Raw genomic sequence first — 21,955 nt, 5'->3', positions numbered from 1 at the left:
GGTTGGGGAATAGCTGAAAGGTTTCCAAGCAGTTTAACTTATCCAGAATAGACGGTGGCTTGCACAGATTGGAGAACTGCTGTTCAAATGCATCCTGAATCTCAGGGGTGGAATTTTGGGTTTTGGCTCTATCCTTTACTGTCCTGTGCTTCCTGTATACAGTTTGCCATATGGTGTTTCCTGGCCCTCACCTTTCTCTGCCACTGCCTTGTCTTCTGTGCACCATTGTGCTAAGCATACTGTCCCATATAATTTACAAGCAGTCACAATTTTGATCACAGAATAATGAATAGTATCATCATCACTGGTTGCCAATCATTTCCTGACACCAGCTCAAAGTGCTGGTTTTGAGGACCTGAGTATAAGGACTGCCTCCTCTCCTATGAACTTTCACACTTAGATCTTCATTGTGAGCTCTTCTCTGTATCCTGCTGCTGGTTAAGATAGTTGAGAAGTTGCCTAGAGGCTGCCTTGTATAAGGTGGCTAAGTTAGAATTATTATTAATAACTAGCTGACCCGGCCACGCGTTGCTGTGGTTCTTTCCTGTGATCCCCCCCACACCCTGTCCCGATCCATGACGTATCCTGCCCCTCCTCCCTCCACCCCGGCTCATCCCTGTGTTTCGGTAGGATACCCTTCCCTTTGTTGTCCCTGGGGAGTTTTGGCCCCTCCTCCATGTATCTCCATACCTTGGCCCCCACCCTTGGAGAAGGAACTGTTATGTTCTGGGTTCTATTTCCCAGCATGCACTTTTGTCTGAGCCTTCTGTTGTCCCTGGGGAGTGTTGGCCCCTCCCCATGTATCTCCATACCTTGGCCCCCACCCTTGGAGAAATAACTGTTATGTTCTGGGTTCTATTTCCCAGTATTTACTTTTGTCTGAGCCCTCTGTTGTCCCCTCCCCCTGTATCTCCATACATTGGTCCCTGTGCATGCATCGTGAACATTTCTATATATTTAGATTAAGGATCAGGGGTGATGATGTGCCCTGGGACGCAGAGAACTACTTAAAAAATCCCGAAGGGGGGGGGGGTAAAATAGCGAAGCCCCACAGCCCCTTAGCAACAGACAGGCCCAGACAGAAGGAGGGGGGTCATATGGGCCACTTGGCGCAGGCCTCCGAATTTAAAGGGGGCCTCGGTCAGCATATTCACAATCAGTAAAATGAAAAAAGTAACAAAGGGGTAAAAACAGGGCCACATTATCTACCTGGCCCGGGCCCTGTAAGGGCCTGGCAACAGAAGGCGCGTTCTGAAGCACCCGAGTTGTTCAGTTCCATAAAAACCAGGAAGTGGCAAGGGGAAGGTAGGGGATTGTAAATCGAGGGGGGGGGACTGGGCACTGCAAATATCTGAGGACTTAAACTGGGGAGAGAAAGTGCACGGTGGTTGTTTTTTTAAAAAGACGCAGAGGGTTGCATTCAGTTGTAGGATATACCCTGTTTCTCCTAAAATAAGACATACCCATAACATAAGCCACAGCAGGATTTCTAACCATTTGCGCAATATAAGCCATACCCCGAATATAAGACATAGTGATAGGCGCAGTTCTGGAGGGCCCCAAGGAAGAGGTAAGGCTGGACGCGTAATAAAAAATAAGACATCCCCTGAAAATAAGCCACTGTGGGGGTTTTTAAAGGAAAAATAAATATAAGACGGTGTTTTATTTTCGGAGAAACACAGTAAAGCCTAGGTTAAAAGGGGCACGACTGCCCTTGCTTAAAATGGCCGTCGGAGCCTCGCATGTGACACAACGCCCACTAAATTATAAAGCAAAAACCCCTCGCTGTGCCCCCAAGTGCGTGTTAGGAGAAATGATGAATGACTGCCTAATGCTGCTAGGCGTTTATTAATGCAGCCGCTGGGAGAGGCTTTGGGCTTAGGCTTTGGGGGTGGAATGGCTGTTTTCGTGGTTGTTGGACAGTTGCTCCCCCCACCCTATGTCAGCCCATGACCTATTTGGGCTCCTCCTCCCCCCACCTACCATCCAGAGCTCCATTCGGTATAGTATTTAAAGGGCTGTAGACTGAGGCCTGGTCTGTAAAATGGAGCCGAGGCCTAGTCTTTAGGCTGTAAAGTAGAGGCCCCCCTGAGCCTCAGAGTCCCCCTGTTTTACAGGATCTCATGGCAGAGGCGGGGTTTGTGGGTGTGGTGTGTTGTGCTAATCCCTGTGACTGCCTCCACGTGTCCCGATCCATGATCTATTCAGTTTGTCGTCCCCCCCCATGACCGGTGTATCTCATGATGTTTTGAAGGATGGTATTTTGTCTTGTGGATTTGGGGGGGGGGTAGTGTTGCTAAATGGTAAAGTAAAAACCCCTTGCCGTGCAGGGGCCTACATAAATCAAAGGCCGTGCTGCGTTCTGTGCCACCACCACCCCCAGGCAGGCCCCAACCTCCACTTGGCAATGTTGGGGTTTTTTGGGGGGTAGTGGTGCTAAATGGTAAAGTAACAACCCCTTGCCGTGCCCCCAAGTGCATTGCTGTGGGTTTCCCCCCCTCCCCGGGCCTGTCAGGGGCCTACATAAAACAAAGGCCTAGTGGTCTTATAATGGCCGCCTTCGTGGTTTCAGTTGCTTGGTTGATGATGATGTCATTTGGTTCGTGGGTGTGGCTTAGATTTCACAGGAAGGGAGGGGGTGTACTGAGGGAGGAATTCCACTTGAGGGCGCTGTTTGAGTTGGTGGAAAACCAGGTCTGTACCTGCGCAGGTGTGCAATTTGAGGGATTTTTGCCCCCAACAACGCACGGGGAGTGGCCTGGATCGTTGTGTCAAAATTTCAGGACGATCGGTCAAACGGTTACGGAGAAAAGTGGAACCTGGATTTTCACGATTTTCACATTTTTATATATATAGATAATAGTAATAGTAATATGGCAGATAGCTACACAGAACAGGTTCTTCTTGGTGGTGGTACTCACCATAGCTGCCAAGTTATCCCTTTTTTAAAGGGATTTTCCCTTATGCTGAATAGGCTTCTTCGCGAGAAAAGGGAAAACTTGGCAGCTATGGTACTCACTTTCTGGAATTGTTTGCCCTGTAATATCTAGTCAGTTCCCTGCCTGCCTGCCACCAAATCAAGATGCTGTTATTTCAGCATAGTTTGGACTTGGGCTGTAACTGAGTCTCAGTTTGGCCCTTGGGGAAGATTTATTTTTTGTTTTGCTGCTTCTCTTTTTTCAGTTTTGCTGTTGGGTGACTTATTTGTTTAGTTGGTTGTAAGTCAGTTTGGAATGGATCAAATAAAGTGTCTAACAAATCAAAACAATAAATTATGATGTATATTTTTATCTACTTATATATTTTTATATGATTGGTTTATGGTAAAATATTGTATTAAATTAATTTAGGAAATGGTAACGATGCAGTCCCCCCAGCATTTTTATTCTGTTCCCCACTCCCCACTAATTTTTGTGACAGCAACAAAAAGGATAAAAAATTAAACTAGAGACTACACTGGAATTTAAACCTCTCCCCCAAGCCCAGCACTCTGGTGGCAGTGTAAATTGCCCCCTCCTCATTCATCATATGACAAGCACAGGGATTTATTTATTTAATGTATATCCTGCCTGTTAGGAAAACTTTCCTTACCATGTGGTTTACAAAAGCAAATGAATGAAGCACCTACTTAAGACACAAACCACAATACAATCCACAAATTATCCTTCTTTGCATGCAGAAGGTCCCAGGTTCAGCCCCTGGTATGTCAAGTTAAAAGGGCAAGATAGCATGTGATAGAAAAGACTGAGACCCTGGAGAGTTGCTGCCAGTCAGAGTAGACAGTAGTGGGCTAGATTGAAAGGAGAGTTTAACCTGGTATAAGGCAACCTTTTGTGTCCTCATAACATGTGAACAGGATGCTTTTTCATTAAACGCACACAAGTTCTGAAAATAGTCATTAGTACTCTGGAGAAAAATGCTGCTACAATTGCGTTCTACTGCAGTTTGGAAGGGGCAGAAATCAAATTTTAAAATGCACACACACAGCACAGAAAACACTAGACTGTAACCATTTGAAGTAGTTGAAACAGCAGGGTGGAAAGGCTGTGAAATTGCAAGAGACAGCCCATATAATTTCTATGTAAATGTTAAATAGATAAGAGAAAATCATAATGGCAATTCATGAACACAGTAATTAGTGATAAACATGATCTTCCTATCTTTGTGTATCACTGATTTAACACCTATAGTGAGTGAGAAAAGAACCTTTTTCTTGAGTCCTAAATGACTAGGGCCAACATCTAATGATGACTCCCTCTTTGCACCATGGAAATGCACTTGGACAACAGGGCATCCAGTTTCTCTCCCCTCTCCTCCATGTCCCTAAAATCTGCTCTGGAGGGTCTGGTTGGTTGAGCTTACCTGGGGAAGCTGTGTAGATTGCATAACAACCCTCCTTAATCAACACAAACTTACACAAATTAAGTTTTTACTCAACTGATTAACGTGATTCCCCATAGATCATACAGTTTTCAGGACCATCTTCATTACATATCTGTTTTAAATTAGTCAACTCTTCTACCAAATCATTAACTCAATGCTTTCAGGCTAAGAAGTATTAAAGGAGAGATTTGAGCAAGAGTTAACGTGAAAAGAGCTGCATCCAACTCAAGGAGGGGGCTTGCAAGTAGCTCTTAATGCAGAAATCCTAGCCTAGAGCTAGGATTTTCAGATGCCAAGAAAGAATCAGGATTGAGTTGGATTTACCATGCTTGCACAGATCTATGAGTTCTTAAAGTGTTTTTAAAAGTTCAGTGACACTGTTTCACATGTACTTACTTGGTCTTTATAATGTGGGGCAGTGAGTGGATTTAATGCAACCGGATTGAGTGCACAACCAATGCTATTTTTAAAAAGAAATGAACAAGAAGTACACAAACAGGCTCAGGCACTGGGGTGGCGGTAGTTTTTTTGCTTTTCACGGATAATGTCATACACAGCACCAGCACTTGCTCAGCCATATTACAGAGCACTTGAAACAGCAATAGATGTAGTGGGAGAGAGGGTTTTGTGTGGGTTTGAGCCAAGGTGCTTGTGAATTCAAGTTACTGTATATGGACTGAGTGTGCGCAGGGAATAAGAGTGTGGAACTGTGAACATTTTATTGTTAAATTTCACTCTAATAAGTTAGCACTTGAAAAAAGAAATTACTCACTGGCAAGCTGGAACACCGCGGCTATGGCTTCTTCCCACCACTGGGTATCCTGAGAGATAATGGGCAGTTCTACCAATCCCAACACAAAGAGGAGCTGGCCAGCTGTCAGAGCCACCGTGGCAATCATGTTACAGGCTCGCATCATGTCAAACTGCACTGTGGGGAACGAAAGGCAAAAGGGCATTAGTTCATTAGCATGGATGTGAAAGAAGCCAACCATTTCCAGTCCCTTCTGAAAAATCTTGTGTGCTCCCAGATTTCTTAACAAGCACCTTGGCTCAAACTTCTTCGCAAGTTAGGACAAAGAGATTAACATAAATATCACAAAAGTGTGTTGTTTACAATCTCTCAGCTTCTCAAGTGGGCTATGAGGATAAAGATCGGGAAGGGACTCTGGTGTTCTGAGATCCTGTGGAAGATCAGGATTAAAACACTACTCATTAATAAACAGACTCACTGACTGATGTAAAGGTAAAGGGACCCCTGACTGTTCGTTCTGGTCGCAGACAACTCTGGGGTTGTGGTGCTCATCTCGCTTTATTGCCTGAGGGAGCCGGCATACAGCTTCCGGGTAGTGTCCAGCATGACTAAGCCGCTTCTGACGAACCAGAGCAGTGCACGGAAATGCCGTTTACCTTCCTGCTGGAGTGGTACCTATTTATCTACTTGCACTTTAATGTGCTTTGAACTGCTAGGTTGGCAGGAGCAGGGACCGAGCAACGGGAGCTCACCCTGTCGTGGGGATTCGAACCGTCAACCCTCTGATCGGCAAGCCCTAGGCTCTGTGGTTTATATGTAGTGTATAGCAATTTGCTAGAAAAACCACCACACTTGATCTTTATGGATATCACCACTATACATGCAGGTATTTTTTAAAGAAGAGATGGTTGCTGTTGCCATTATAATAATTATAGTGTTTTATACTTGACTTTTGTATTTACATTGTGCATTTATCTTTTATGCAAGCAGCTATATCCACGGTGGATATTTAAAAGGAAATACTTTACACTGGATTAGCATTTGCTGAAAAGGTCTGCATTTTTCCTTATTTTCTTTTCATTGGTAGATTTCCTGTTTTCATCCTTTTCCTTCCTCTCCCTCTAGGATTCATAAGCATCACTGTGTCAGCGCAACATTCTAGCTTCCTGCTGGTATGAGGTAGAATTTTCTTGCCATACAAATGGCTGCACTTGAAAGGAAACCTTTCTAGAACCAAAATCAGAGTTTTGTTTTATAAAATGCTCCTGTACAGTGGAATTGTTGGTCAACCACTTAAACTAGAATGTTAAAGCATCCAAAATTTATTTTTGTCAAACTGATTCCATATGTTTAAAAGGGACCACATAGCAAATAATGGGAAATATCTCTGAGACTATGAATGGGGTTGAAATTCAGTTCAGTTTGCATTTAAAAGCGAACCTACCCAATTCAGATTTTCTGAGATAATACAAGAATTAAAATGTAGCCATTCTTCAAAAAAATTGCACTTTTCTTTCCTTCCCTTCCTTTTACAGTGCAGTTGTCCAGCCAAGTAATGTGTGTAAAAATGCATATACTAGGGTAAAGTGTGCATTAAAATTCATATCATAGTGAAAATAACATATAAAGATGTATTACGGGAGGGAAAGGTGCTTGCAAAATTGGCATAATAGAATAAATTCGCTGATGAATTTTCATGAGAACTTTTTTAAAAATGCAAGTGATATGGATGTGCAGAAAACTGAGCTTAATATTAGAAAAATGAGAAAATTATGAAATCAAACTTGACAGATTTGCCCTTTCCAACCTAACAACCTGGAGACCTGCAATATGTTAGAGTACGTAATATTGGCTTGAATGGACAATTTGTCTGACCTGAAGTGAAACAGTTTCCTGTATTAACAATAAGAATGTGAGTAATCTTCCCTATGTATGAAGATACTATAATGCAGTGGGGGAACCCCTACCTTGCAGCACTCCAACAAACACACCTCTAACTAAAGTCTCTGCCATCTGCTCTGCACACAGATGAAACCAACATGGGTCTCAGTTAGGGTGGGAATTTACCCTGTTTCTCATATTTTAAGACATACCCATAAAATAAGCCATAGCAGGATTTTTAAGCATTCAAGGAATATAAGCCATACCCCGAAAATAAGACATAGTGATAGGCGCAGCAGCAATGCCGGCCGCGGCAGGAGGAGGAGGAAAAAAATAAGACATCTCCTGAAAATAAGCCATAGTGTGTTTTTTTGAGGAAAAAATAAATATAAGACATGTCTTATAATATGAGAAACACGGTAATATATATATATAGACAAAATGGGCAAAACTTGTTTTAGAGGCTGGGAATCTGATATAGATTTACATGTGCATCTTAGGATGCAATGAGTTAGAAGGCTCTGCTATTTTTTTCGACCCTCACCTTTTAAAACCTTTCAAAAACCCTTACAATTGTAAAAAGCAATCAAGAGATGAGAATGTAAATGCAGAAAAGAGCCAAAATTTCTCCCTTCTAACTTGAAGGTTTACATGTATTTCTAGAAGTCAAAAACACTGATTAGGAACGAGCTATATATTTTCAAGATGTGAAATACACTCTTTAAAGTGTAGTTCCACTTTGATTTGCAGTAGACAAGTTCATGAGTTTTCTAAAGATATTGTATCTCCACACTGCATTTGAATCATAGAATTGCAAGAATTTCAACTAGATCGTACATGACAGATGGCCATCTTTTGGGAGTCTATTCTGCTGGCAAACAGCTCTTACTATCAGAAAGTTCTTCCTGATCTTTAGTTGGAATCTCCTTTCTTGTAACTCAAATCCATTGGTTCAGGTCCTACCTTCTGGAGCAGCAGATTTATTTTTCTCTCCATCCTCTAGCCTTTTAGATATTTGAAGATGGTTATCATATCTTCTCTCTTGTCCCAGATAATTGTTGTTATATTGTTATAGCTGCTACATGTCTCTTGCAAACTTGCATATTTCCTCCTCATCTACATCTCTGTTATATAATATTTTTGCATTAAAGGCTGGTTGTTTTGCCCATTTATGATTTCATTTTGGCTTTGTTGCAACCTTTATAATATCCTTGAACTTAACAAACAGCATCCTTGTAACCATTGCAAACACTCTTTTTTCTTTTCTTTTCTTGTGACTTTGTATAAGCTCCACACAATCACCAGTGGCATTTCCAGTAATCATTAGCATCTCAACCTATTGTTCAGTGTTGTCACTCTGACAAAAGTATTTCAGGGGGCCCACCTTCTTGTTTTGGAATTTTTTAATCTGCTGTGCCTTCTACATTAAAAACTAATTGTTGATGGGTTTCCCATATGTCATGATACGTTGTTGATAAGCCCCTGATTCCTCTTGCATTGACCATTTGGAAAGTCTTCCTTTAAGATCCATGTCAGATCCCCTGACTCCCTCATCAAGATTTCCATACAAGAAGCTCTGGTACTAAGTGAGTGTCAAGGTGCTAATATCCCAATAACACACAGCTCTGTCTCTCCATTCCATCTGAATCAGAAGAGGCTGCAAAAGTGTTGGATTTATGTCTGACAGCAATGATTGAGTAGGGGCAATAGACTGAGGCTAATAAGACAGGTGCTGCAGGTGGGTGGTTTTGGGAACTAGGTGAATGGCCTGTTCTGACTGGGATTGCAGTGCTGTTGAAGGAACAGGTTCATATTCTGAGAATACTTGTGGCTTGCCAGGTATAGCTGTCCCTGGACTTGGGTAGCCTGGCTCTGTTGTCTGTGCTCTAGAAACCTCCTTTCTGGACTACTTTATGTCTTCCCTGCTGCTGCAATGTGTTCAGGGCCTTTCCATCTGTACTTCAAACTATATTTCTGGGTCAGCCTACCACTCCCATCAAACAGCTCATTTCTAGCAACTATGGTGTTGTTATTCAGAAGCAAGGGTAAGCCAGTAAGGTATACTTTCCCACTTTACTTCTTAGAAGATGCAGCTGTGCTTGGAGGAGTCACACCCATGACTTTTAAAAGCATGAGAATGCAGTATCAGAAGGGTAATACTTTTGTTTATTTTGAAAAGGAGACACTTGTAAGGCAAACTTCCAGGCATTGTTCCAGAGTCAGGACATCTCCTCTCTGAAATCCACATGTTTAGTTCTCTTTCAACATCTTGTTCCTAACATTTCTCAAGATGCACTCTTGACAGGCTAGTTTAAGAAAACTTCATTGGGCACAGCCTAAAAAGTTGTGTTGTTGATGAATACCTCATTTTACACAACACTTACTGGTCTTCTATGGGGCTATGCCAGGCCCCTGGCCACCCTTCAAATCTGGTCTCATACAACTTTCTTCCTGGTTTAGCTCTGCATACAAACCATTGTGATGCTACAATTCTTTCAGTGGGCCTGCACTAAAAGCACCACCTAACTGCTGGTAAGGGCAGAGGGCAAGGGGCCAAGTTGACACTGATGCTATGGGGGAAATTGTGTTGCTTCATGTTTAGCTTCCAAGGTAGGCGATAAGCTCAATAGACTGAAGAGTCTTCTGCTTGCCTCCTAATAGGCTTACCCATAATTTTAATTTAAGTGAGTGTATTCTCAGTTTAGAACACCTTAGGTTACACTGGCAATGTGGGAGCAGCTACAGTATATGATCTTTCTGTGCCACTAAGGTAGCATGGGACACCCCAGAACAAGGAGGAACCCATGTTGTGCCCAGCTTCATCCCTCCCTGAAGTGGTTTAGTTCAGAACATACTTGTGAATAGACACATGCAAAATTGATACGGACTGGAAACAGACAAATCACTCGTATTTGCAGTTACAGAAAGCTGTGTGGCTTCCACCAGAAACAGCAGCCCTGCACCTCTTCTTCATAGTTCTTCCATAACTTGTGGTAACACTAGATAACATGATGCTAGATAACATGATGCCACAGTGAAGTAGAGAGCAGGGATCAGGAGAAGTCTAGTGTAGGGGATACAGGTGGCGCTGTGATCTAAACCACTGAGCCTAGGGCTTGCCGATCAGAAGGTTGGCGGTTTGAATCCCCGTGACAGGGTAAGCTCCTGTTGCTCGTTCCCAGCTCCTGCCAACCTAGCAGTTCAAAGCACGCAGTGCAAGTAGATAAATAGTTACCGCTCCGGCGGGAAGGTAAACGGCGTTTCCGTGTGCTGCTCTGGTTTCACCAGAAGTGGCTTAGTCATGCTGGCCACATGACCTGGAAAAACTGTCTGCAGACAAACATTGGCTCCCTCGGCCAATAAAGCGAGATGAGCACCTCAACCCCAGAGTCGTTCACGACTGGACTTAACTTACCAGAGGGGGAAGTGCATTATATATTTTGGGTGGCAGCCATGCATCTCCCGTAACATCTAGCTCTGATTCAAACCTGTACCTTGTACAGCAAATTTTGCTGTTTTCTAATTAGTCTTGTGCAGTCTGATCCTATGCATGTTTACTCATAAGTAAACACCAGTGAATTTAACAGGACTTACTTCCATGGAAATGTACATAGTGCTGCAGCCACCAAGTGGAAATCAATTAGGTCTGGTTGGCAGTGCATTCAAGTTCCAAAACCAACTCAGATTTTCATTTCTATTATCCAGACTAGACCAAGGCAGGTACAGTTAATTTAATTTTCATACTTATGAACACAGGCTTTATTTGGTTATGCTAAATGATGTCCTCAGGGACATTAGTGCTCTGTAAATGCATGACAGTCAGATTAGACAATAGTATGTGATTTGCTGGTGTAATTAAATAAAAATGATCTCATTTAGAAACCTCATTCTGCTTGGGATTTAAACATACATCTCTATCTTCTTGTTTGCTCTTTCAGTGGCTGGAATTTTTGAAAAACTTAAAAACTGAACTGTGAATTATTGCTGAAAGGTTGCGTTTGGATTTTGGGGTACATTTTATGGCTTTCTATACCAGTGAGAAGCAGCCCTGGCAATCAAACATGTATCCAGTTTTTTTTATTACAGGGATAGATTAAGAGATTTTTACAGGGATAGATTAAGATTTTACAGGGATAGATTAAGAGATTTGCTGAGTTTCATTCAAAGCTGCCTTTAAATGCTTGGCTAAAGCTGCACAAAGCCTAGGGCCACAGAGCCTGGGGCTTGCTGATCATAAGGTCGGCGGTTCGAATCCCTGTGATGGGGTGAGCTCCCGTTGCTCGGTCCCAGCTCCTGCCAGCCTAGCAGTTTGAAAGCATGTCAAAGTGCAAGTAGATAAATAGGAACTGCTCCAAGCAGGAAGGTAAACGGTGTTTCCGTGTGCTGCTCTGGTTCTCCAGAAGCGGCTTAGTCAAGCTGGCCACATGACCTGGAAGCTGTATGCGGGCTCCCTCAGCCAATAATACGAGATGAGCACCGCAACCCCAGAGTCGGGCACAACTGGACCTAATGGTCAGGGGTCCCTTTACCCTTTAAAGCTGCACCAGGCAAGGAGCTTTGCGTTTTCAAAGGGAGATGCTATTTCTTATCTCTTTTCACAGAGAAAATTAAAAACCTTCTGCATGCAGGACAAGCAATGTGTTCTTAGATGAAAAAATATCTGTGTCTGTGCAATGTGTGAATTTCTTGCATATTGTTATGTTTAAGAATGTTTCTTTATGCCATTATTGGCAGAAAGAAAGAGCAGAGGTTGGGGGGGGGGTTACATAGGTGACTGAGAGAGTATGATGACTTCATCTTTCCATCTTGTGCACATGTGCACATATGCTAAACTTGAAGCGACACTGGATGTGTTTTTGTAGTTCAAAGCAGCTACAGGGGCTCCCAAATTAGATAGGAGAAGCAGCATTGTGGGAGGGGGTGTAAGCCTTTCTTCAATGCATTATTATTTCCCTGATCTAGTTGGCCTGCTGAAGTTTGCTTCATGGGGAAGAATAAAGCTGCACGCATACTGCAGCCTCCACTTGCCATGGATGTTGAGATGTAGATCCTCAATCAGAACATAACCCTTCACAAAAAACCCCACCACAGGCCTGCGCAAATGTTGCCCAATTTGAATTTTCTAATAATTGGAAAGAATAGCAAGGAGCAGGCTGGAAATGGCTGAAAAATCCTCCCTCATCACCTTTCTTTTGAACAGACCAGCATCCCAGGTCTTTTCAGTGAAAATGATACCAGCTAGATGTGTTTTAAAGTGCCTCAGATTGTCTTACAACATAATCGTGTGGCAAAATGCATAGGATTTGTTTGAAGAAGGTGGGTTTTCATAATTGGGACCCTGCCTATTTCATCCTTTTGGTTTGCACTCAAATACCACAGAGGCCTCCGTAATATAGCCTATCCTAGCTAAACTCTATTTTTGGTATCTTCTGGTTTCTGCCTGGCTGTTTTCCAAGAAATAGCAGAGACATGGCTAATGATCCCTGGGATTGTCTGGTTTGATGCCTCTATAAACATTTTCCAGTTTCTTTTTCCCACACAGAGCCGTGCCTCTGGCCTCGCTGCCACTCCCCCCCCCCCCCGGTATTTCATAATGAAAATATATTTTATATAAATCATACCATGTGGATAGACAGATGTTTATATCTAGTGAACATGGGAGTCACGTAGACACTCACAATATTGGACCACTCCCCACCTCTAGACATGCTTGACCCTAAGAGCTATAATAAGGAAATAGCTTCATTACTCTGTGCGTCTTTGAGAAACAAGCTTCATATCACTTGCCTCTTTCCTGTGTCTTCAACATCCCTGCGAATCGTCCAAGTCCCCTGTTCCTGCCCCCCCCTCATTTAATTTCCTTTCCATGATTGGTTTTAGACTCTGCCATGCCTAAACAGTATTCCTTTGCAAGTACAGCCAGAGACACGATCTCTCTGTCTGAGTGCAGCACTCATTATAATAGTGTCTAAGCATCCTGCTCTCTGGGCAGCAACAACAGCTCATTCATAACCACCATGATTGCTGTTTGACAAAGAAGCCCACATCCCATTCAACATCTCCAGTGCCAAGGGCTTTCTAAAAGAAAGAAAGAAAAATCTAAAGAGATTTAGGCAATTCTTCAGACCAGGAATGGGAGACTTGCTCAGTGTGAGGGGACCTTCTAATGGGTTGTAGTATTTGGAAAACATTCACATCCAGAGAATTAGCAAGGTAGTACAAGTTCAAGGAGATAGAATGGACTTAAAACAAAAATTTGGCATAGAACTTCTGAATACTCCCTGAAATTTTGCAGGAACTATATGCATTTTAAAACAACAACAGGTAGCTATGGTGATTAGGAGAAATTTGCACAAAAATGCTGTTGAATTTTATGGATTTCCTCCCCCCCCTTGCAATCTGATGTGGAAATGTGGAGATGGGGAAAATGAGAAACCTAGATAAACCCAAATTGACAGATTCTTCTATCCTTGAGATAATCAGTGCTGATCATGGGACCTGTTTGCTCCTGATCCCAGAGGCGGACTTTGGTTTTTCAAATTTCAGTGGCACCCTGTACAAGGCCAAAATTTTGGACATACACCCCATACCTTCTGTTCTGTTCAGTTCACTATGTTATAGTTGCAGCATCCTGCAACAACCCTAAGGCATAGTGCCCAGTGCAGCAGAACTGGTCACGCTGCCCTAAATCCGACTCTGCACTTTGATCCTCCCTACTCTCTGTAGTCTTTTAGACTGCTTATTAGCACCTTATTTTATTGCTTGTATAAACCAGGTTTTGTCTCTGTTGCTTCAAGTAGATTATAAACAGAGCCAAATATACTGTATACTGAATATACTATATTCTACATAAGATCACACCACACATGTAAGAATTTGGTGCCTGAAAAGTAATGCTATATCGGCTCTCTTTTTAAAGGAGGGCTCTTACCTATGGAACTGTTTAGATTAAGTAAACAACAACCATGTAGGCCTGATGAGACCTTACAAGACAAGTAGGAGGCTGTGGAGGCCTTCTAGTGATCAGAGGCAGTGGTGTATATTTCCTCCCTTGCCCTGAGCTAAAAGAAGAGCTCTTTATCTTCCACTGTGAAAAGCAGAAGCAGAATAAATTAGTGGAAAGAAGCAGCTGTATGCAAATTGGTTAATTTCATGTACTCTATTTGAGCTCTGTATACTTCTTAACAGTGCTACAGCTATATTAGAAACTTCTTTGTCATTCTGTTCCACAGTGGAACTGAAAGGTGCAAACACCTTAGACTAATTTGGGCTGCATTTTATTGGAGTTTGCAGAATTGGCTACCTTCTCGCGTAGTTTTTTCTTCTTCTCCTCTAGCACGAAATAGACATAGATCAGGTTAGAAGTCAGCTGTTCTGTTTCTATGTATCATATGAAACATGGTGTATTAGTTAACACTTGCTCTGTGTCAGTGTATAAATCCATTGAACATTGACTGTGTGCCAAAGCTTTTAGACTGATCTGGACTTTTTGTGCATCATCTGCTTTTTGACACATGAGGCTTCTGAGAATGCTGGGGTGGTGTCACTGCCAGATTTTCTTGTGCCACACTGTTCTGGTTTTCAGAGGCAAAAAATACACCTTACGGTCCTCACTTTTCATGCTTATGCAATTCTGTCCCATTAAAAAGGCAGTTAAGATAAGGAAAGGGGAAAGGAAGAATAGGGAATCTGTGACTATCCAGATACTATTGGACTGCAGCTCTAGTCATCTCTGACTGTTGCCCAGTCTTGTTGGGTCTGATGGGAATTGTAGTTCAGCATCTTCTGGAGGCCCAGGTTTCTCCTTCCATTTGGGGCTATATACCGGTAATTTAGGGGAAAAAGTGACTCAAAATGTGGCAGGTGGTTATGATAGAAGTTTAGAAAATCATGCATACTCTATCTCACATGATGCTAGAACTTGTAGTTATCCAGTGAAATTGCTTGGCTGTGGATTCAGAACATGCAAAAAGGGTCATCTGCACAGCATTGATGTATGGAATTCACTGCTACAAAACATGGTGATGGCCATAACAGGGGAATCAGTGAAATGCATGGAGATTTATTGACAATTGTTAGCTGTGATAACTGCATTGAGCACCACGTTCCAAGGCCACTTGCCAGTAAATGCTGGTTGCAGGAAAAAACAACAGCATGAAAGGGTTATAACCCTCACATCCTTCTTGTGGGCTTCCCAGCGGCATCAGGTTTGCCACTTTGAAAAAGAGGATGGTGGGGTAGATATAGCCCCTTAGTCTGCTCTAGCAGGGTACCTCAGATGTTATTAAAATCTGTTTATTCCCTATTTAGTCCAAGAGCACAAACCAACCAGTGTAGTTGGCTGGATGGCTGGATGGCTGTTTGCAGATATGTTGTATGGCAAAGACACAGATGTCTCCCGAGACAATTACTGAGTTATACTTCAGAAGCAGTTTAACACAGGAGTTACAGCATATTTCTGTGGCAGTGCAACCACAGATCTTTCTGCTATGGAATAGCCTTTTGTTAGGTTCTTTATTAAGAATATTAACCGATACAAATAAATAGACCAAGTCTTCTCATGTCATTGGTATATCACAAAATAGCATAATGAATTTGCAGTGATATCTACAACATATGGTGCGTTCCTGGAGGTTAGTGTGTACAGTAAGTTATCGGTTTGTGAACTGGTTTAAACAAAAACAAAGGGGATACAGGATAGAACAGAATTAATAGGCCAATCTTTCTGAAGGAAGGCCTGGGTCAGGGTTGGACAGCTTTGTTCAACACTGGAAACCACATCTGAAAAAAATCTTACAGTAATGCATGTGTCGGTACCAGCATGAGTGCTAGAAAATTTTCTTTGTTAGAAAAGTAAAATGCAGACGTAACAGCCACTCCTGACATGGACTGTGGACTTCTAAACTGATGGCATTTAACTGATTGGCTCTTGATGAAGTGTTAAGGGGAGTGTCCCTCTGTGAGCATCTCATATAATGTCTTCATCTTGGACTAAGATATAATCTGGGCCAGGAAAAATAAATAAGCAGCCAATTACAGGCAAAATTGTTGTGAGAATCTGCTGAGGGTGGTTTCCTCTGTCACAAGCAGGCTGAGATGTTGGGGCAGCACCTCTTCAGAGGAGGCAAGAGGGGGAAAGAGCATATCCTAGAACAGGCACCCCCAAACTTCGGCCCTCCAGATGTTTTGGCCTACAATTCCCATCTTCCCCGACCACTGGTCCTGTTAGCTAGGGATCATGGGAGTTGTAGGCCAAAACATCTGGAGGGCCGCAGTTTGGGGGTGCCTGTCCTAGAACAAGTCCCTGGAAGCTCTGGAGCTGGTAGACTCCCATACCATTTGCATTTTTCCTCTGCCACTTCTTCTGCAGACTGTGTCAACATTAGAAACAAAGCATGTTTTATCCCTCCCTGCCACCCCATCTTGTCTTAACCATTCAGTAAGATCTACATGAACGAAACAGAAATGGAACATGAGTCAGTTGCAGGGCTGCATGATTTCATTAATTCCACAATCACATCTCACCAGCAGTTGCTTTTTTGGCACAGAACTCAACATCTTAAGACAAGAGGTTTCTATCACTAATTTTTGTGTGTAAGGGATTTTTTGTCAGTATCATAATTAGGGTGGGACACATGTACTTCACATTACTGCTGTCCCAACTTAAGTTTCTAGTCTTCGTGGTTTATTTGTGGGAAACATATGGTCAAATTTCAAAAACCAGGAGTGGGAAGGACTGGGCCAGATTTCCAATACTCAGGGAGATGGAGAGAATGCAGTGTGCACAAGAAGCAAATGCATGCAGATTTGTATAACTTATTCTGATCACATCATTCAGCTTTACCTGTGGCAGAATATGGGTTATTTTGGATGCAGAGTTGTGAAAGGCAGCGAGAGATAGGGAAAGAATGCAAAATATGCAAAATTTTGTTTCTCTCTCATAGCCTGCTTCACTGGATTTGCTTACTTTCCATTCATTGAATGTCTAGATGAAGCTTTTAGCAGCAAAGACACAAATGAGAGCTTCTCATCCCATTGGCGTTGTACCTGTCCACAAAGCTGCACACTTTGGCCTGGTTTCAGACTTGAGTTTGATGCTTATGGTGTCTCAAAACTTCCAGTTTGCACCTCCCGCTAGAGACCAGGTATGCAATTGTCACGACCCAAACTTGCTTTCTCTTTCCCCTCTCTTCTAGTTTCTTTCTTACTTACTGGGGCTCAGACTCAAGAGGTGCTGGAAATCCACAGCCTCTCTGAGGTGTGCAGCCCTTTTCTGGTTGAGCCATGAGATATGGCAAGTGTTTCAAAAGTCAGGTCTTCCCATGTTTCAAGTGCCGACACCTGACTCGAGAGGTGCTCTCTACATAACACAAGATAGATAGTGATGATGAAAATCAAGACTTACGTTTGACAGTGCTACGAGATTCCTGGAACCCAGCTGGCTCCGAACCCCAGCCCAAGGATTCACATTCACGCTCTGCCCCTTGCCCATGCCTGGCACCTGTGCCTGCACCTCCTCTTCCCTTCTCTGCCAGCCAGCACATCTTCCACAGCCCCACACTGCGCTTTCGCCCATCCTCCAAGGTCTGATACACCCAGTTGGGGGTAAAGGCAGCGGCGTTGTTGAGAATAAGCGAGACCAGAGCTACCAACACAGCTGTGGCTACCAGCTTCTGGACAGTCATATCTGACTGTCATCAACCGCTGGCAGCCTCTCTTTGTAGAAGATCCAAGAGTCCCGGTCAGCTGCAGTACATTGAATTGGGGCTGCAGAATGGAGGCAGGCGCAGAATGAAGTTATGAATGGCTAGAGAACATCACCATTCATTCTCAAAGTCAGCTCCTGGGGTGTTTCTGATTGCACAAAGAGCAACTAGGCGCAGAGGGGAAATCCATATAACAAGCAGAAGCGAGGCTTCCAGAGTTCTGTCTTCCCAAGCGGTGGCTTATCCACCTTCCTGCACTTTGAGCAGAGCCAAGCTGGTGAAGAGCTGGAAGATGAGGTGCATTCTTTCTGGAGCCAACTTGCGAAATGTTGATGTAGGAAGTGCTGCGTTCTTGGACAGTCGAGGCTAAAATGCCTGCAAACGGTGCCGGGTGCCTCAACCTTCTGGAACACAGCTGTGAGAGGAGACTAAGATCTGCATAGGAGTTAGGCAGCAAGAGCTCTTAAATCGTTTCACAGCTGCCCCAAACTCAGAGCATCCCACAGACGCAGTAGAAATTCATTCTTAACACCAAGTCAAATTCTGAGGAAAAATTCAACACTTATTCCCCAAGGAGCCCTGGAAGGCTGGTGTATTCTAAGGAAATCTGTTCTGCTGCCCCTGTTCTTCTGCGAATGTCAGGGCTGTGTGAGGTAAAAGCAGGATAGCAGAAGCTCTGCTGCAAGGAAGTTTTTTCCTCCTATCTCTCAATGGAGAGGAAATGGTTGTTTTTGTGGCTGTTTTTGGTGAGCCTCAGGGCGTAGCCGGCTGCAACAAACAGAGCCACTGCCACAGCAGTCAGATGTGAACAGGATGTGTTTCCTGAAAGGAAAAAGACTAAGGGAGACTTCTAAAGTTCCAATCTCTCTCGCTCCCCTGCCCTCCCCCATAAGCCTCCCACCTCATTCCAGTATTCTCCTCCCTCTCGCTTCCTTTGCTTCCCAGAAAAATGTAACCAGTTCAGTGATATTGTGTTAGTAGGATTAGTTTTACAGGTCCTTTTATGTGCCAGATTCAGCTGTTGGGGCTTGAGCCAATTATGAAACCCGACTGGGAAAATCGAGGCTTTTCAAGGACTAGAGTTATCTGGGCCTCTTCCCAAGCAAAAATTAAAAATCAAACTCTCAGATCCTGGCAATGAAAGCAAGAAGTTTGGAGAGGTTTTCTTTTTCTTTTTCTTACTGACAGGAAAAATAACCAAAAGTATGTAAGAGGAGTAGTATCTGTCTTCCAAAGACAAATTTAGCATCACATCATGCTGGTGTGCACTTTATTAGAGTAATTCCATTTGCAGGACAAAAATGGGTCATGTTGATGAGTGCTAAGGACAGTCAATCAACTCTTTCCCCATTTTGTGTGTGTGTGTGTGTGTGTGTGTGTGTGTGTGTGTGTGTGTGTGTGTTTTACTACAGCTCTTGCCTTTATTTGCAAAAGCTAATTTTACTTTAAAATACAGTATGCCTTTCACATAAAAAATTGAAAACAGCTAATGACCTGAAAGTATTCACTCAAAATTAAACTATAGTCAAAAGCAGTAAAATGCTCGTAAAAACAGACAGCAGATGTAAAAAGAATAAAAGCAGAAATGAATGTGAATAATGTGGCAGAGGTATCCAGTAAAAAAAAACCTGGCAATTGGAGCAACAAATAAATAAAGGTGCAACTAGTGCTGTTCATTCATATCATATCTCTATACACAGTTCCTAATATAGTGGTAACACTAAATCAGTGGTGGACAATCTGTTGCCCTCCAAATACTGCTGGACTCCAACTCCCATCATCCCCAGCCAGCATGGCTTAATGTTTAGAGATGATGGCGTTTATCAGTCTCGAGAGACAATGGAGTACACTTATAGGGGTGAAATCAAAATGCTGCCTTAGCAGCACCGAAGTGACCTTCTTGGAGTGCAAGCCTAGGCAGTGTGTATGGAGGTCCTGGGCTGCCCAGACAACAATACCCACTTCTTGGCATCTCTCATGTGGTCCAAAGGAAAGTACAGCAGTACATTTGACACCAGCTGGGCTGCAGGAGTTGGCAGAAGGATGTGTACAAGGCGCCATCCAACTGTCTTAGGGACTCCACCCTGGATTTGTGTAGGGTTTACTCCTTAGCCTTCTCTTCTCCTGAAGATATCCCTCAAAGCAGCGGATGTTTAGAACCAAAGTGTTTTTTCTAGATTGGCTACCTTCCCAGGTTGATAAGCCCCATCTGCCCCTAACTTACCTCTAAAGCACGTGCGGTAACCACCTTCTTGACCATTGGGCACAATGTTGGTCTTGTCTGCTCAATTTACCAGAGCCTGTCTTCACATGCAGGGAAAGTTCTTAATTTACCAAGGGTTTGAGATCTGTGGGACATCTGGAGCAATATCTGCAGGGCCACAGACCTGCCTCCCCCACCCCCGCCAAACTACAAGAATTTTAAAATAAGACTAGCAGGTAACTGTAGCTTGAAATCAGTATGAGTTTTGCTTTTTTAAGTTTTTGAATATTCAAGGTTGTAGCTATCTCAATTATGCTCAGAGTAGGCCTACTGAAATTAATGAAACTAAGACAGGAGTGCCTGGCGTGCTATGGTCCATGGGGTCACGAAGAGTCGGACACGACTAAACGACTAAACAACAAGTTAGGTATGTCCATTAATTTCAATAGTAAGGCTAGCATTGGATACAACCTTCTGTGTCTTTCTTCCTTTTTGGCATAATTTTTGTGTTAGTTGTATACTGCACTAAATCCAAACATGTGTGATGATTACATCTTTTTAAGCCCGAGTTGTAGATACTCTTGGCTTTCATTGGGAAACAACACATGCTTATATCAATCTTTTTCTTTTATAAAAAATAATCACACATATGTAGACGGTAGAATGGACTGGGAAAGGGGTGATGTCTGCGCCACAGAACTGAATTGGTTTAACTGTCATTTGTCTCATCAGCAAAGTCTGCCTTGTTTGGGATCTCTAACAGAAATCTGCACCCTCACCAAACTCTCTGCAGGATTGTCTGCAGGATGTCATGATAACTTAAACCAATATAACTTGATATCTGCTTTGCTTTTGCTCCTGCAATGCTAAAATGTCATGGGTGAACAGCAAATAAACCCACTATAAGACCAAATGCACAACCTAAGGGAATTATTACCTGTTATTATAGGTATCGTGCAGAAACTTCACCCTGTTAAGTTAACTGAAGCCAGTGTTTGGCAGGAGTTTGGTGACCTGCACCAGAAATGGAAGTAAGCTGTACAGTGGCCCCTCCATTTAATTTCCAACTGTCATCTGTGTGCTTGAAGCAAACTGTAGAGGAACGCACAGCGGAAGGTGTTTCTGGGGACTTGGGCATCCTTCTGCTTCTACTTCTGAAGGGGAAGCAGGAGGGAGAGGTATGAGCCAGCTGGTAATAGTGCTTTGCCCTCTTCCTGGCCCTGACATAGGGTGTGTGTGTTTTTTTTTAACTCAGGAAATCTTGAGGTCCATTTCAGTTATATAGTTCTTCAATATGGCTCCCATCCTGATGGGGACCTGACAGGATGATACTTTTCCTTCTCTAGTTCCTGTCTCCTTCTGGGGAGGGAAGCAGGTGGGGCGGGGTAGAGGGAACAAAGTTGTTTGTACTGTTCCACATTAGGGTTATTCACATTCAGTGTTGTGTTGTTGCTTTTTTCAATGAGAACGCTGAAATTAGTCATCAGGCATTTACGTATAATGTGGTTTTCCTGGGGTTTGTGGAGTTGTTTGCAGCTGTCACCCAGACAAAGCCAGCCCACCACATATTCCTATTGCACGGAGAATCAATGTTTTATTACCATTCAAGCCACTAACCCAGCTTGCTGGTAAATGGCAGTCCTTGGCTTCCTACTTCTATCAGTGTGGGTGAGTATTAGCTCAGTTACATCACTGTCAGGCATGTCACTCACACACACCCTTTAACCCCTATCATTTTTTAACCCCCCACCAGTTGCCAGTCATCTCTCCCCCCACTTTAATATTACGTTCTTCTGTGATTGGAGGCTGTGCACTAATCTGTTGGAGCATATGCGTCCTGCAAAAGATAAATTCTCTTCTTCCCCTACCCGCAGCAACGCTATCCCCATTTATTTTAATTCAATGGGAAGTGACTTTCGCAGTGTTAACATGGCATTGTTGCCTTCTGTTGAGAAGGTCTATAACAAGAAGGGCTGTAGCTCAGTGGTATATCTGGGTGGACCAATGGCCTGACTTGGCATAAGACAACTG

At 43.1% G+C, this 21,955-nt stretch overlaps 2 protein-coding genes across 2 annotated transcripts in view; one reads left to right on the top strand and one right to left on the bottom strand.

Annotated features, from left to right (window-relative positions):
• TMEM204 (transmembrane protein 204) overlaps positions 1–18,537 on the bottom strand; it is a 34,260-nt gene extending 15,723 nt beyond the window's left edge. Inside the window, exons 1-2 of the mRNA XM_035130445.2 lie at positions 17,421–18,537; positions 5,156–5,311 (exon numbers count right to left, since the gene is read on the bottom strand). Of these exons, the coding sequence (XP_034986336.1) occupies positions 5,156–5,311; positions 17,421–17,700 (436 nt within the window). The 5' untranslated portion in view covers positions 17,701–18,537. The remainder of the gene's footprint in view (positions 1–5,155; positions 5,312–17,420) is intronic.
• The window catches only part of IFT140 (intraflagellar transport 140), an 85,337-nt gene that overhangs the window by 48,590 nt on the left and 14,792 nt on the right, over positions 1–21,955 (top strand). The gene's annotated exons all lie outside the window — the stretch shown is intronic.

Source organism: Zootoca vivipara, chromosome 14 (assembly GCF_963506605.1).
Source record: "Zootoca vivipara chromosome 14, rZooViv1.1, whole genome shotgun sequence".
Lineage (NCBI taxonomy): Eukaryota > Metazoa > Chordata > Lepidosauria > Squamata > Lacertidae > Zootoca > Zootoca vivipara.
This window is presented reverse-complemented; position numbering and strand designations above follow the sequence as displayed.